Source organism: Cricetulus griseus, chromosome 8 (assembly GCF_003668045.3).
Source record: "Cricetulus griseus strain 17A/GY chromosome 8, alternate assembly CriGri-PICRH-1.0, whole genome shotgun sequence".
Taxonomy (NCBI): domain Eukaryota; kingdom Metazoa; phylum Chordata; class Mammalia; order Rodentia; family Cricetidae; genus Cricetulus; species Cricetulus griseus.
The window spans coordinates 29,210,716-29,225,798 of record NC_048601.1 but is presented as its reverse complement, the minus strand read 5'-3'; the positions used below and the strand labels follow the sequence as shown (position 1 = coordinate 29,225,798).

The 15,083-nt window shown below is 44.5% G+C and overlaps 1 protein-coding gene across 1 annotated transcript in view; it reads right to left on the bottom strand.

Annotated features, from left to right (window-relative positions):
- Positions 1–46: 46 nt before the first annotated feature.
- Raf1 (Raf-1 proto-oncogene, serine/threonine kinase) overlaps positions 47–15,083 on the bottom strand; it is a 56,909-nt gene continuing 41,872 nt past the window's right edge. Inside the window, exons 6-17 of the mRNA XM_027429169.2 lie at positions 14,440–14,538; positions 12,704–12,857; positions 8,939–8,966; positions 8,708–8,835; positions 8,253–8,370; positions 5,024–5,108; positions 4,379–4,555; positions 3,028–3,074; positions 1,793–1,911; positions 1,365–1,496; positions 1,133–1,267; positions 47–923 (exon numbers count right to left, since the gene is read on the bottom strand). Of these exons, the coding sequence (XP_027284970.1) occupies positions 780–923; positions 1,133–1,267; positions 1,365–1,496; positions 1,793–1,911; positions 3,028–3,074; positions 4,379–4,555; positions 5,024–5,108; positions 8,253–8,370; positions 8,708–8,835; positions 8,939–8,966; positions 12,704–12,857; positions 14,440–14,538 (1,366 nt within the window). The 3' untranslated portion in view covers positions 47–779. The remainder of the gene's footprint in view (positions 924–1,132; positions 1,268–1,364; positions 1,497–1,792; positions 1,912–3,027; positions 3,075–4,378; positions 4,556–5,023; positions 5,109–8,252; positions 8,371–8,707; positions 8,836–8,938; positions 8,967–12,703; positions 12,858–14,439; positions 14,539–15,083) is intronic.

Genomic DNA, 15,083 nt, shown 5'->3' with positions numbered 1-15,083 from the left:
AGGATGTCTGCTGAGAACTCAGTACTACTTTTGAAGGAGTCAGTAGTCATTAAACCTAAATTTAATTTATTTTATTAAAATAACATAATTGAGGAACCATCAGATAACTGTATCTTGTCAGGCGCAATAAAAACAAAATTAAAACCCAAAATCATTAAGAAAACCTGTATTCCTGGCTTTCTTACAGACAAGGATGTGGCTAGAGATAGGCTGGGCTGCAGCCCACCCCATAGGGGCAGCTCCTGGAAGACAGATTCAGCGTGTGGGAGGCTGCCCGAAGGTGGAGCACCGTGCTTGGAAAGCCATCCACACAGGACACCTTAGACACAGTAAGAGAGAGTGTCCGTAAAGTGAAGTTCTGTAGTACCAAAGCAGGCTTCCCCAGGTGGCCAGGACTCCATGTGCAAAACTGGCGCTGCATCACTGTCTGTGGTGTGCAGCAGATAGGCTCAGAGCCAAGTTCCCCACTGCACATCCCTGCAGCAGCCAGAGTGCCAGCCACTTTTTCACTTCTCTCCAAGGCCATTTTCTTGCCCTAAAAATATTCAGCTGACTTGTATACCTCTGGAGAAGATCAGGCTAGCATGGTGGACAGCTTCCTTTTCATTTTCCAGGGCAGGAGGGGTAGAAAAGAAGGCAACATGAAGTTAAGGCCTTGTGAGTAGTCTAGGTCCTTAGCAGCAGCTTCTCTGAAAACATGCATTCTGCCCCCCAGGAAACAGTGGTGCCTGCTGACTCTTCTTCCTCCCCTGGTGGCCTAAGAACAGCTACATCATCAGCTAGAAGACAGGTAGCCTCGGGGATGTGGTCAGAGTGCAAGCATTGATGTCCTCAGTGTGGGCCGCCCGATGCAGAGAGGGCTCAGAGGCGCTCCTGTTGATTTTCGGCAGAGAGTGCTGAAGCAGCTCGATGGAAGACAGGATCTGAAACAAGGCCCCATGTGGTCTCATTAAGTCAGGGACTTGTATCTCCCCAGCCACACCTTTCAGTCAGGTGAACAAGAATACAGGCTGTTCCCTGTACTCATAAGTGCTTAGGGAGCACAGAGCGTCCTCTGCCTACAGAACCCCTAGTCTGCCACATTTACATCCCCAAAATGTAATCATACTTGAGCTACTGAGCTCCATCTAACCTGGGGAAACAGAGGCCTCTCTTCCTTTACTTTCTTCACACAGTCGGCCACCAATCTCTTCATTGCCTTGGGGCAGTTCTTGTAGAGCCTGCTAAGATCTGGGGAAGCATATCCACGGCCCACCATGAAGATGATCTAAAGAAGGAAAAGGTTGAGCAAAGGAGTTTGTGAACAACACAACACTGGAACTAACTAGCCCCTTGCTGCTTTTGCCAGGCCCCATGCAGATCACCTGGTCTCGATTGTTGATGTGCGAGTAGGGAAGCTCCCCCGTCATCAGCTCATACAGCACAATGCCATAGGAGTAGACGTCAGACTGGAAGCTAAACGGGTTGTTATCCTGCATTCGGATTACTTCTGGGGCCTATGAGGACAAAGTATGTTAATCCCTGGGTGATAGGCTCCAGAGATATTCAGGAGCCAGGCTATTCCAACTAGCCTGAAAGGGGAGAGGGGGGTTCCAAGTCCTTAGCCCAGGGTAGCTCTTCCCCAAAGACTCAATCCCCAGGCTCTGGCCTTTGTTGCCATTCCAAGAGATACATGGTTTTGCCTTAAGATGACACCAGGGATCAACCAGACTCTCAGAACTGCAGAAATGCACCCAGCTCTGGGCCAGTACTTCCATCATGCTCAGAAGTTGTGTGGGGCCAGCTTCCTCACCATCCATAGCACAGAGCCGGTGGGCTGTTCAACCTGCTGAGAACCACTCCAGCGTGACTTCACTGTTGCCAAACCAAAATCTCCAATTTTCACCGTGAGGCCTTCATGGAGAAATATATCTCAATGCTAGTTAAGGAGACTGACAGTTCAGCGTTCATTACAGTGCTTTCTACCTCATCTGCCTCACTACTAAATCAAATTCCAAAATTACTTATCTTCCAGAAGGCCCCAGACTGCTCACCTCGCCTGCCTACATGCAGCACTCATGAGAGCACCAAACAGCAGCAGTCTCACCACCAAATGCTTTCTTTAAAAAACTGGCTTCCATCAGCTCACTTCTGTGTAATGGCAACTTCAGTCTGACTTTGTGTCCATGGGAGCAGCGCTTAGCTGCCAAAAACTTACTTCAGCAAAGTGTGGCAGTCATGGCCACTAATCATAAGCTGAGCATAACACTGCCACACCATCTCAGTGTACAGTTAGTGTGAGAAAGGGAATTCGGTTTCTAACAGTGGCTTCTAGGCTGACTTCAAGGACATTATGGAGCAATTTCAAAGGAAACGATCAGACATTCTGGGGTCTATTGGACACTGGTTCTGAATTGGTGGCCCTCCAGTTAAAATAGGGAATTGTGGAGGTCAGGTGATTAGTGGAGTTGGGCTGAAACTAGCTCACAGTAGGTCCCCAAACTCACCCTGTGATTATCTATCTCCCCAGTCCCAGAATGTATAATTAGTATAGCTCTATCCCAATTCTCAGTCTACTATAAGGGTGACATTATGATGCTTGGACCAAGTAAGAGGCAGCAGCCACCTTGGACTTGTTGGTAACATATGCATCCGAGGATGGGAAATACACCCAAAATCCTGAAAATCTGGCCCGCCATTTACATTCTCCTCTGTGTGCACAGTAATACATTTTCCACAGATGAGGCATAAATAGATACTAATAAACTCTCAAGCAAACTTTATATAATTCAACCAGGCTGAGTTCAAGTTCATTCCAAGTTTGTATCCCAACTCTGAAGGAACTTGTGGAGGAAAGAAACCTTAAGGAAGGAACTTTCATAGACACAGTCACTGCAGCCCAGTTAAGGTGGAGGCTGCAGAGGGCCTGTTTGGCTTCTTAACTATCCATTTTTGTTTTCCTTTAAAAAGCTCTCCCCTGGCACCGTGAACCATATATGAAAAAGGCCTCTTGGGTCCCTAAGCTGAGAACTCAATACCAAAGGATACTGTTGGATTTCATGTCTCTGTGGATGATGTTCTTCGCATGCAAATAGCTGTGAAGAAAAACCAATCAGTTGTTTGAGGCTATAGCTAGTAAAGCACCCGTCTTCCCAGCCTAAGCCTGTCACCTACAGAAAGGCTACAAGTGTAAATGATGCTGACATCAAACATCGATTTCACTCAAAATGTAACTGACAGCCTCACTGGCCATCAACTAACTGGTGGGCACCACTTCACCCCACATACCAAACAAAGCCAGGCCATGCAAACAAAGCCAGGCATGTAGAACGCTGTATTTTATCTCACATGCCACTTGTCCAAAGACAAAACCCAGCAGTGGGAAGGCTGATTATCAGGAGCAAGGGATGACTATAAGCTGTATTTTTCTGTGTGGTGAGAATGCAGGATTTAATAGGACAGCTACACTATGAATACAGAAGGGCCCCAAAGCCCCACCTTCCAAAAGAAAGAATTCTTACGGTATATGAATTATTCCTTAATGTTAAAATTTTTGTATGAATTTTATTTTCTGGTGTTTTGAGATGGGTTCTCTCCGTGTAGCCCTGGCTATTCTGGAACTTGCTCTGTAGATCAAGCTGGCCTCAAACTTAGAGATCCACCTGCCTCTGCACCACACTCCCAGCCCCTGAGTGCTGAGATTAAAGGCATGTGCCACCACTACCTGACTTCTGTATGAACTTCAAAACAGAACACAACTGTAATGCTTATACTAGTATACTAGCTATAGTCACCAGGTAGGGGAGGAGGGAGCAAACACTACAGAATTCCTGTACCCTCATCCTAAGGGCACTTGGGAAGCAAAGCTCAAGAGCACTGCCTGGTACTTGCCAGGAGGGAACCTTATCACTCAGTAACATGTCCTGCAGAGACCCAGAGGATCCAGGAGCTAAAGGATGGCCTTTTAAAGACAGTGGATGATCCAAGGTGACAAAGGGCTGGAAAGATGGTTTGGAGTTTAAGAGCATGCACTGCTCTTGCAGAAGACCCACTTTCCATTCCCAGCACCCACATATCAAGCAGCTCACAACTGATTCCAGCCTCAGGACCACCCAACTCTTGAATACTGACTTGTGCATGTATCTACACACAGACCCACACAAATACACACAGTCTAAAATACACACATTAAGCACCAGTGAGCAGAAGATGTTCCTGCTGCCTGGACACAAGGTTCCTACAGACAGTGATTAGATCTGGCTCATGAGGAACAGGAGCTTCAGAGTTCCCATGCATTAACACCCAATTTCAAAAAGCCTACCCAGGTGCCACTCAATCCAGGTCCCAAAAGGGCAACTCATGATTCAGGCCACAAGGACTCACCAAGCTGTCTACTTACTCCATTCCCTGAGCTGTCTGTCGGGCAATGTCAATTAGCTGGAACATCTGGAATTTGGTCTCCTGGACATGTAGGTGTTTATAGAGACTGCTGCCTTCACACCACTGGGTCACAATGGCCAGGTTGTCCTTTGTCATATAGCCCATGAACAGCAGGATATTAACATGCCGTGTTTTGCTGGGGAAAGGGGAACCAGGGAAAGCACAGCCATGAGAGCACTGCCTACAATCCGCTCAAGCCCACCCTTCATCCACCTCCACGCTGGCCTTGCTTGAAGAGATGCCCTCTGTACAGGACCCCTCATCTGTGAAATCCACCTCTGTCCAACTCATCCCTACAGACCTAAGAGTAATTCAATGACTAGAAAGCTAGTGCTCAGGCTCCAGAATATAGCAGGTTAGCTATAAATAGATGGCTGGAAATAAAGGTAAAAACACAAGCCAAATCCCACACAGCTAGACTGTTGCCTATTGATTAGAGAGAAGAGGTGTGTCTATGCAAAGGGTTCGTCTAGCTTTTAGCACATACTCGGGAAGGAAATAGAGTTCCTTCCTCCTTAGAGGAGTATCCCTCAGAACCCACAGCAGGTGCTGACCTGCACAGCCCGGCCCTACCCAACCCTGCTGCTCCAGGGGCTGGGCTCACCGCAAGACAGCCACCTCGTTCCTGAAGGCCTGAAGCTGCTCTGGGGTTGGGTCAACCACTTTTAGGATCTTTACTGCAACATCTCCTGCAAATTAATTTATAGTTGGTTACACTCTGTATTTTTATATACCTTAGGGATTTATGTGCATTTATTTATTTTTTATTTTTTTCTTTTTTCTCAAGACAGGTTCTCACTGGGACCCAGGACTCAACTAGAGTCAGCCAGTGAGCTCCTTTCTACCTCCCCGCACTGAGATTACAAGATAGTACAACCATAGCAGAATTTTTATGTAAGTGCTAGCTGGGGACTGAAAGATTTTATTTATTTATTATGTATACAGTCTTCTGCCTGCATGCCAGCAGAGGGCACCAGATCTCATTCAAGGTGGTTGTGAGCCAACATGTGGTTGCTGGAAATTGAACTCAGGACCTCTGGAAGAATAGTCAGTGCTCTTAACCGCTGAGCCATCTCTCCAGCCCCCGGGTCCTCATTCTTGGATAGCAAACTCTTTTTACCAACTGAGATACCAGTGAGCCTTTCAAAAACCCTAATTTTAAGGAAGATAAGGAGGCACGTTTCAATGAACATGTGTCTGCAGGTAGAACCAATCTGCTAACTAATACATCAAGTGGCTAGAAGCTTCACTGCTATTCATACCCATACTGGGTCAAAAAGGCCTTCAACAAGCTTGTGTCCACATGATGCTGGGAGAACCTAGGTAGGTACTTAGCCTAAGGATGAAATCAACACCAAGGCTGTGAGTGGCACACCAACCTAAACCGATGAGGAAGCAGGCCCTTCAGCAAGCTGAGAGAGGGTCCTTTATTATTCAGAGCAATGGGAATACTGAGCCCTTGCTGTGTCACAGCCTGTATATACATCACTGTTAAAACTCTGCAGAGAAGTAGAGTAGAGGTCAGTCTCATGTCCAGGACCACATTTAAAAAAAAAAAAAAAAAAAAAAAAAAAGGAAAAACTTGCTGAGCCAGGAAGGGCAGAGTTTTGAGGGTCCACACTACTGTCTCACTTGTAATACTGACAGCCACCAAGGCAGCAATCTAGACAACCTCCCTACAATTCCAGATACACCCAGGAATCAACGTGCTTTCAGGAATAGTCAGAAGTCACATTCAAATACGTTTTATGTAGATATATTAACAAGAGTAATAATAAACTACTTGAAACCCTTAAGGACCTCTTAAGGACATGGTTTCCCTATGTAGCCCTGGCTATCCTGAAACACTCTGTAGACCAGGCTGGCCTTGAGCACAGAGATCCGCCTGCCTATGCCTCCCAAGTGCTGGGATTGGAGGCGTGTACCACCTCAAATTTTTTAAGGCTGTCCACCCTGGAAACTGAGGCAGGAGCTTGGCCTAAGCCACATACCAAGACCCTGTCTCCAAAAAGTCAGATTAACCAAGGCACCAATGATCAAAGTCTGAGTCAGCTGAGAGGCACCCTGGAGGTAGCCAGTCCCTCAACCTAAGGAGTATGGTCTTGAAGCAGTGTGTTTTAGGGACCACCAATGGAATGACAGGGTTCCCATGAGGCGCCAGTGTGACTCCTTGTGAGCTCCAGTTTATTATCTATAGCTGACCTGGTAACTGGTATGGCCTAGCACCAAAGGCGCAGGCTGCTAGAGAAGATGCAGCTCAAGGAGGAGACAAGGTGCAGTGCAGGAGCCTCCTGGCCAGCACAGAGACCCTAAGCCATGTGTGCCCTAGAGGCAGGTTCCGTGTGGCTAAAAAGGGGGATCCTGCATGGCTGTGAAGTCTGAGACAAGACAGTAGCTAGGCTCAGACTGCTGAGAAGAGGGAGTGTACAGAGATGCTTCCTGGAGAAATGGGGTGTGAGCATCAGGAAGGGTATTAGAAAGGATGCTCCAAACTGCACCAGAAACAAAGTGAGGGCAGGCTTGAAGTTACAGTGGGGAACAAAGGGGTGGGAAGGCTGCAGGTGGAGGGAGAGACGGGTAGGCAGGTCAACTTAAATGGTGAGGCCAGAAAGATGTTAGTAATCAGGTACCAGGAAAGGCAAAGCTTAAAAGGACAAGACAGGGCAGGCATTGAATACAAGAAGCAGGCTGGAGGAATGCTAAGCAGCCCCTCAAGAACAGCCTCTGTAGCTAGGCAGTGGTGGCACATGCCTTTAATCCCAGCACTTGGGAGGTAGAGGCAGGCGGATCTCTGTGAGTTCGAGACTAGCCTGGTCTACAAGAACTAGTTCCAGGACAGCCTCCAAAGCCACAGAGAAACCCCTGTCTTGAAAAAAGAAAAAAGAAAAAGAACAGCCTCTGCCTAGCTCATAGCCTGCTGCAGTGACACCATTCCCCTGCAGAACAATTGGCAGGCCATTACTTAACAGTTCTCAGGAGTCACTCTCTGTGTCACTGACCAACTTTCTGATCTGTGCTCCTAAGAAATCACATTGCTCATATGATGATCTAAGCAAAGCAAAAACCCATGTGTTGATGTGCACCTGGAGAAACAGACACTGCTCAGTTTCCAACACCATCAGTTTGAACATCGCATACTTTATCAGAACTTCTCTCCATCTCTGCCCTGTTAACTATAAAGATTATGAGTTCCATGCCTGCATTTTGGGGGAACATCAAGAAACTTTTCAAGCACTTTCAAGAAACCCCTGCTTGCATTTGCTAACCTTCCTAATCTAGGTGTTAAAAACCTGGTATGGGAAAGCTAAGTATGTTACCAAACCATTCAAGCTGTGGCTACAAAGGTTAAGCTAGTATCTTCCTTTCAAGTGAGCAAGTGTTCCCCAGGGAAATAAGAACACTCACCCCACAGGAGGGAAGGGAGAGCTACAATTAGCCCAAAGGGAGAGCAGAGAGCCAGGAAGTCCCCATCCTTTCTGCACCAGCCTTCTTATCAAGACATAGCTCCTGCTCTTTGTTTATACCTGTTCTAAGCTGTTGGTGTCTAGGGTACCCTCCACCAAAGCAGCAAACACATGTTCAGTGAAGAAGCATGTTCCATGAGCAGAGCTAATGTGACTAAAACATGCTCACTGGTTTCTAAGCATCACTAGAACTTTATTATACAAATTAATTTCTAAGGTTAGAAAGGTATGAAATTTCAAAACTAATTTGATTGCCAGGTATGTCAAGTGTCCATAGAGAAGGCCATTGTGAACCAAGAAGTCCCCTAGCCCTATCTGCTGAAACCTGACCCCCAGAGTCCTGAAGATAGAGATAGGCCCCAAACTCACCGTGCCACTTGCCCTTGTACACAGTGCCAAAGGAGCCCGATCCAATCCGAGTGGACAGCATCACCTCACTGGCTTCTATTTCCCAGTAATAGCTTGAATCTCTCTGCCCACGAGGCCTCTGAAACAAGTGGAAATCATTCATAACCCATAGAATGCCAACAGCCTGCTGAGAGCAAGATTATCAAAGAGTCATCCCACCCCCATCTGTTCCTGCTTCCTTTAAAGATGGGCACTGTCATTGCAGCTACAAGTTTGTCTTTGAGGAGATACCAGTTTACTGAGTTGTAGCCAAATGGCAACTTACAGACAATGAACATGCTAGGGGACACTGCATTCATTTTCCTTCAGTATTTTTAATAGGTTCCCACCCCCAAATATGTTAAATGCATCCGAATTTCTAAGAGTTTATCTTTACTAAGCCCGGAGGGGCAGGAGGTATTATCAGCCATACTCACAATTTTGTTTTTTTCCTGGGTCCCAGATCCTGGTGCCCGTTCTCTTTGTGCTGGCACAGGGGTTTTAGGCTGCGACCATCCTGTTGGGCTCAGGTTGTTGGGGCTGCTGGACAGGGCTGAAGGTGAGGCTTAATAGACAAGACAAACAGAATCCGAACGTAGATAAGCCAACAAAAGATCACAGCATAGAGAGAAAAAGCCCATTACTGATCATTAAATGGGGTAAAGTACCTGATTCACTGTGACTTCGAATTGCATCCTGAAACAGAAAACAAAAGCTAATCAGATACACTAGAAAAGGCTCTTTCTCTTGGGGGTGGGAGGGAAGGTTGTAGGAACAAAGTAATTACTAACCCTCTAAAATATAAAGTATACTTCCATACTCCTAATTTCCTGGTTTACCTAATGCCCAAAGCAATTTTTTTAAAGAATGATTTCTATTAAATCCTACATGACGTGAGTCTAACTTTTCATGGAAACCACATCATTTCTCAGAAACAAACCTTCAGCAAAGGCTGGCATCTCCCCCACAGACTCAGGATCCTGTTCTGCTGAGGTTTAGCCAGAGACAGAGAGACAGAGATCCAGTGACAGGCTCATTTTTACTTTAGTAAGAGTAAAGGACAAATATGGACCAAAGCTGGATTTAACACAGGTGAGTACTACTTAAAGCCTAAGTTACAGGGAACTGAAAAAACATGAACCCCAGAGCCTAAATCCTGTGTGTACATCTTAAAACCCACATGGACAGGAGGGGAGACTCAGTAAGGGTCACAGAGCAGTGAGTGGCAGAAATGGAACCATCACATATGGATCTCAGCTCCATTAGCATGAGATACTACTTCAAACCTTAGTGATGTTCTCAAGCTGGCTACATTTTCTTATGTAACAAACCAAATCTACTAGACACTATAAACACTGTTTGAAAAATGGTTCGGAAACACAGGGACCTACCTCCACCAGACATTGTTTTTAAGATTTTATTTTTGATGTGTATGTGTTAGAATGCAAGTGCCCATGATCCCAAAAGACAGTGTGGGATCCCCTGAAGCTGGAGTTACAGGCAGTTATGGCCTTCCTGACATGGGTGCTTGGACTTGAACTTGGGTCCTCAAGGGCAGCACATACTCTAACTGCCAGAAGAGGATGTTACATCCTCTGGAACTGAAGTCAGAAACAGTTGTGAGCCTGCATGTGGTGCTGGGACCTGAACCAGGGTCCTCTGCAGAACAAATGCTCTTAACTGCTGGGCCATCACTCCAGCCATATTTTTTGGTTTGTTTTTGATACAGGGTCTCATTGTGTAGATCAGAATGGTCCTGAACCTGCCATTCTTCTGCCTCAGCCTTGTTAGTGCTGTGATTATAGGCATGTGCCACCACACCTACCTTTCAAAGATAGCTTTACAAGAGTAAAAGAACCACAAACCAAGCTATTGCTCTCTCTCTCGTCTCTGTCTCTCTCTCTGTCTCTCTGTCTCTCTGTCTCTCTCTCTCTCTCTCTCTCTCTCTCTCTCTCTCTCTCTCTCTCTCTCTCTCTCACACACACACTCACACACACACACACCATTTCAACCAGCTTACCCAAGTATTGTTAACAGCATAGAGTAAAGCCTAATTCTGATTCCCAAACCTGGCCTGTGTAAAACATCCACAGAGATGCTTAAAAATCCAGATCCTTGGGGCTCAGGAGAGGGCTCAGTTGCTGAAGAGCTTGCCATGTGAGCACAGAGTGGCAGCACATGCCTGTGAGCCCTGCACTGGGAAGGTGGGGAAAGGAGGATCCTAGAGGCTCGATGACTGGCCAGCCTAGCCTAACCAAGAAGCTCCAGATTCAATGAAAGACCCTATTTCAAAACACAGAATGGAAAGAAAATTGGGGCAGACACCTGGCATCCTACCTCCACACACCTGCACACACACTACAGATTCTCACTCTACAACTCAAACTAGGTCTGATGATTTGTGTCTGTGAGGGAAAGGTGAAAAAGCCTGCTGTCTGTATAAAGAAGCATGGCAAGTGGGAGAAATATTGGCCATTCAACCAATCTCTTCTGTTATTTTTGGTTTGGTTTGTGTTTTTCTTTTTTGAAACAGGGTTTCTCTGTGTAAGTCTGGCTGTCCTGGAACTCACTTTGTAGACCAGGCTGGCTTTGAACCCTGGAGATCTGCCTGCTTCTTCCTCCCAAGTGCTGCGGTTAAAGGCCTGTGCCACTATGCCTGGCTTATTTTTTCCACCCTTTTCAATGACACATGATTCAACATTTTAGTGTGGATATTGTTTGGCTTACATCAGTTATGTTCTTCTAAAATAGTACTTAAATCTGGGAACACATAAAAATTTATCCTGGGATTATGCTATCCAATTATAGTAATTACCACCAAATAAAATACAAAGAAGGAAAAGGCAAGAGACTTTAAGAAAAACTATCGTGCTATACTCTGGAATATAATTATAATAAAAAAAATTCCCAAAGAGGTCCAGGTGGTGATGTTGCATACTTTAATCCCAGCACTTGGAAGGCAGAAGCAGGTGAATCTGAGTTAGAGGCCAGCCTGTCCATGAAGTGAGTTCTAGGACATCCAGAGGTACACAGAAAAATAACATCAAAAAAGGGGGGGTGGGGAGACAAGAATTAATTTTCTTCTGAGGCACAATTAGGATTAAACACAATACTTGTGTTACTTACATTAGAAATTGGAAATTTTTCACTTTGAATGTATTAACAATTTATATAGGAACAAATTGTGCATGAAAAGAAAATGGCTACTTCATAATTGTATATAAATGTATAGAACCAATCATTATGATAAAGCCCATAGCTTACACAGGCAGGGCAAGTGGTTAAAGGTGATTTGTAGCTCAAGAAAAATTGCACCTAAGATGGCAGGTATCGAGGAACAAATTTTGCAAAGATGAGAAAGCATAGTTATATGGCCATGACTACTGTCTTTTTAATTTGAAACAGGATCTCATTGTGTTGTCTAGGCTGGTACTGAATAAGGTCCTCCAAAGTGGTGGGATTCTAGGTATGTGCTAGAATGTCATACTTTGCAATTGGGTGTTTTTAGGTCATATCAACCAAATGGGTAAAATGTTTTGGTTTCTAATGTCTGAACTCAGTACAGATGCTGAGTTACTATTATCAGTCCATCATTTGTCTTTTGACATAACTGAGTTTTTAAAAACTATTTCAATGCCCTTGCCTCCAAGAATCTACCTTGAGAAATTCACCTAGCAGTAGTAACTTGCATAGTGTTTATTTTACTCATATTCTATAGAAAAGAAAGAAAACATAGCAAAAGTCTGAGTAGAACTGTAAATTAGTGTATCCATTGTCTCACGTGATAGTCTAACATCTGACAGTCTAACCTGTTAAACCCAAGAAGCAAAGGCATGGAGAAAATACCTACTCTTCCCCTCAGACAAAACCGTCTGGAGCACGCCCTGGGAGAGGCATTCAGGCTGTTATTCTAGTCCAAAGCAATGAGAAATAAAAAAGAATAAAGAACAAAGGAAGCATTTGAAATGTAGTCAGTTGATTTTAAAGATGAGCTAGAAAGCAAACCAAACAAACAGAACATACAAGAAAAGAAAAGGCAGTTTGCACACACTGACTGGCACTGTCACATTTGCCTCAATGCATTTTAGGTCCTACAGCTCCTACTATACAGTCTTCTAGAGCATCTGTAGTCTTCATAACACCCCTCACCACATGAGGCTGCTCTGCACTTATCTGTACCAGTTCAAAGAACTCACATCCAAAGCTGGGGCACAGACCACAATGGTTAGCAGGGAGTTTTGTTTCTACACTGGAGTTACACACTGACCTAGTTATTAAGTCAGTTTATGGACGTAACAGATTTAAAAAGAACATTTCAAAGTTCAAGGACCTGAGAAAATACTGCAACACTCCTGAACAGCTTTGAAATCTACATTCTGTGCTCCCAATGTTAACTACTGCTGCTCATCACCACCCCCAAGGGGCCCTATTACCTCAATCATCCTGCTGTCCACAGGCAAGGTGGTGCTGACCATGTGAACATTGGGAGTGGACGTTGACCTCTGCCTCTGGGAGAGGGAACCTTCAGAGGAAGGGCTGGAGGTGTTGAAAGTGAAGGCATGAGGTGTGGAGTATCTGTGCTGGGAACTAGGCATGGAAGAGAAAGTCCCATGATTGGCACTCAGGCCTCCACACTGGCAAAGTCTTTCAACTACCTACATGTTCCAACACATAAGAGCAAACCTGACCCATAGACTTTGGACACAATGTTTCATTCTTTCAATATGCACTATTTTAAAACTCTGCATTCTTTTGCATGCAGTTTTTGAAAATGAAAAATAAATATGCTTATCATTCCTATGCAAAGGAGAATCCATCATATAAGTTCTCCTTGGTGATAAATCACTCCAGAATACTTTAGGGTTTTACAACACCTCTAAAAACAGATCAATATTTGCTACAACTACTACCTAATGCTAACTAGAATCTGTCCAATTTAATTGAAAGAAAAACTAAGAATCTCTGTAGCCAGCACATGGCAAAGTGTATGTTCCATCTTTAGATCTGCAACCCCAACCTATGAAATGACCGTTACAGCCTAGGAGCACACACTAACAAGTATGGGATGGGGGATGGAATGCAACTCAGTGATAGAAAGAATGTCTACCTAACCTGTGTAGGGCTCTAGGTCTGGGCCCCAGTATCTTGAAACAAATAACTTCAGTGGCTAAGATGTGGTGTGACTCCATTGCTCAGCATAGGCCTGCCTAGTCTACATGAAGCCCTGAACTACACCCCAACTCCAACAAAGTAGAACGTATATGTTCTATAGACATAATTTAAGGTTTGTTCAGGTCATACTCATATGAGTTCAAGGGATAAAGATTGGCTTTTCTAAAGGATACTGTTCTATTTATGGCCATACCACCTTGAGTCTGCCTGGCCTTGTTTGTTTGAGGAAGGTTGTTCCCTTTCTAAAATGTCACCTTGCATTAGGAATTCTACATGTAGGCTTTCAGAGTCTAGCTTCTTATCTTCAAGGGAAGTTGTTTTTGTTTTTTACTTGAATGTAGTTTTCAAATTACCAAAAAGAATACATTCAAGTCAGACACAAATACATATTTCCGTATAAACTCCTTGTTCTAAGATGCTGCCTTTAGCTAGTTCCATAGTAGTTTTACAGGAGTCATTAAATGCTAAGTTAAAAGTCAGACATTTTAGACAAAAATGTAGAATTTGTTTTAGGTTCTAAATTCTTGTGCATCACTGAGCAAAGTATGTACTCACTCCACTGAACTTTTTGTTTTAAAGCTAGGAAACAGCAATGGTAACTTAAATGTAAACTCAAAAGTGTAACAGAAAGGGTATCTATTTTCATCTACTTGTATATTATTTTAGAAGTAAGGTCTGATGGTCTTCTTGGCCCACTATACTCACTTTGGGGACCTTTCTATAGAGGCTTAATTCACCACAACTGCAAGAAGGCAGAATCCCTATCTTTTTATACATATAATGTGACACTTGGGGTTGTGTTGCAACAGAAGGGCCTACAGTCAAAACCACTTTTCAGAATGTAAGTTCCACAGAGAGAAAGATCTCCACTAGGTGTTCCACAGAAGCAGCAAAAGGTCTGCACACAGCAGCACATGAAAAGGGACTTTTTGTATTTAGCCTCCCAAGCTACCCAACCCAATGTAACTTTCCAAAAGATTGTCAAGTAAAACATTACCTAGCAGGCATCCGGGAAACAGACTCTCGCATCCGACGCATTGTCAAAGAAGGTAGTGCTGGGACTCCGCTATCACCAACAGTGGAATTTGGAAACAGCCTAAACGAAGCATGGAAAGACTGCTTTATAGATCTCGTCCTCTTACAGAGAAGCCAGCCCCTTGCCTGCAAACCCACAGCTACAACCCAACTTCCCTTTATTCATTTTCCTCAAATGCTTTAGACACCTGCTGCAAAGAGACTACTAACCCAAAGGGCTGGATTATAGCACCCAACCTGCTAGGATGAATCTCTAGAAGTCTTGTCCTGCCCAGCTGTATCAAAGTAAAGTTTTCTTAAGTAAGTGATAGTGCTACACTTACAACCTTTATCACATCCAACTTTTCTGGAATTGTTCTCTTGGAAACGATGACCAGAAGGCTAATCTACAAGGAATAAATTCTATCCAGCACCAACAGTAAAAAGGAAGGGAAAGCGGAATTACCATGAACCAGGCACTTGCACTCCATGCACTGAGTACTTGTGCCAGGCAATCTCATGTTATCCCAGCCAACTCCCATGAGACCTCTTCTCAGATCAATGAGCTGAGACTTGGAGGTGCTGATGACAGCCCTGAGGTAGTGAAGTGTCTGCTGGCCACAAGCA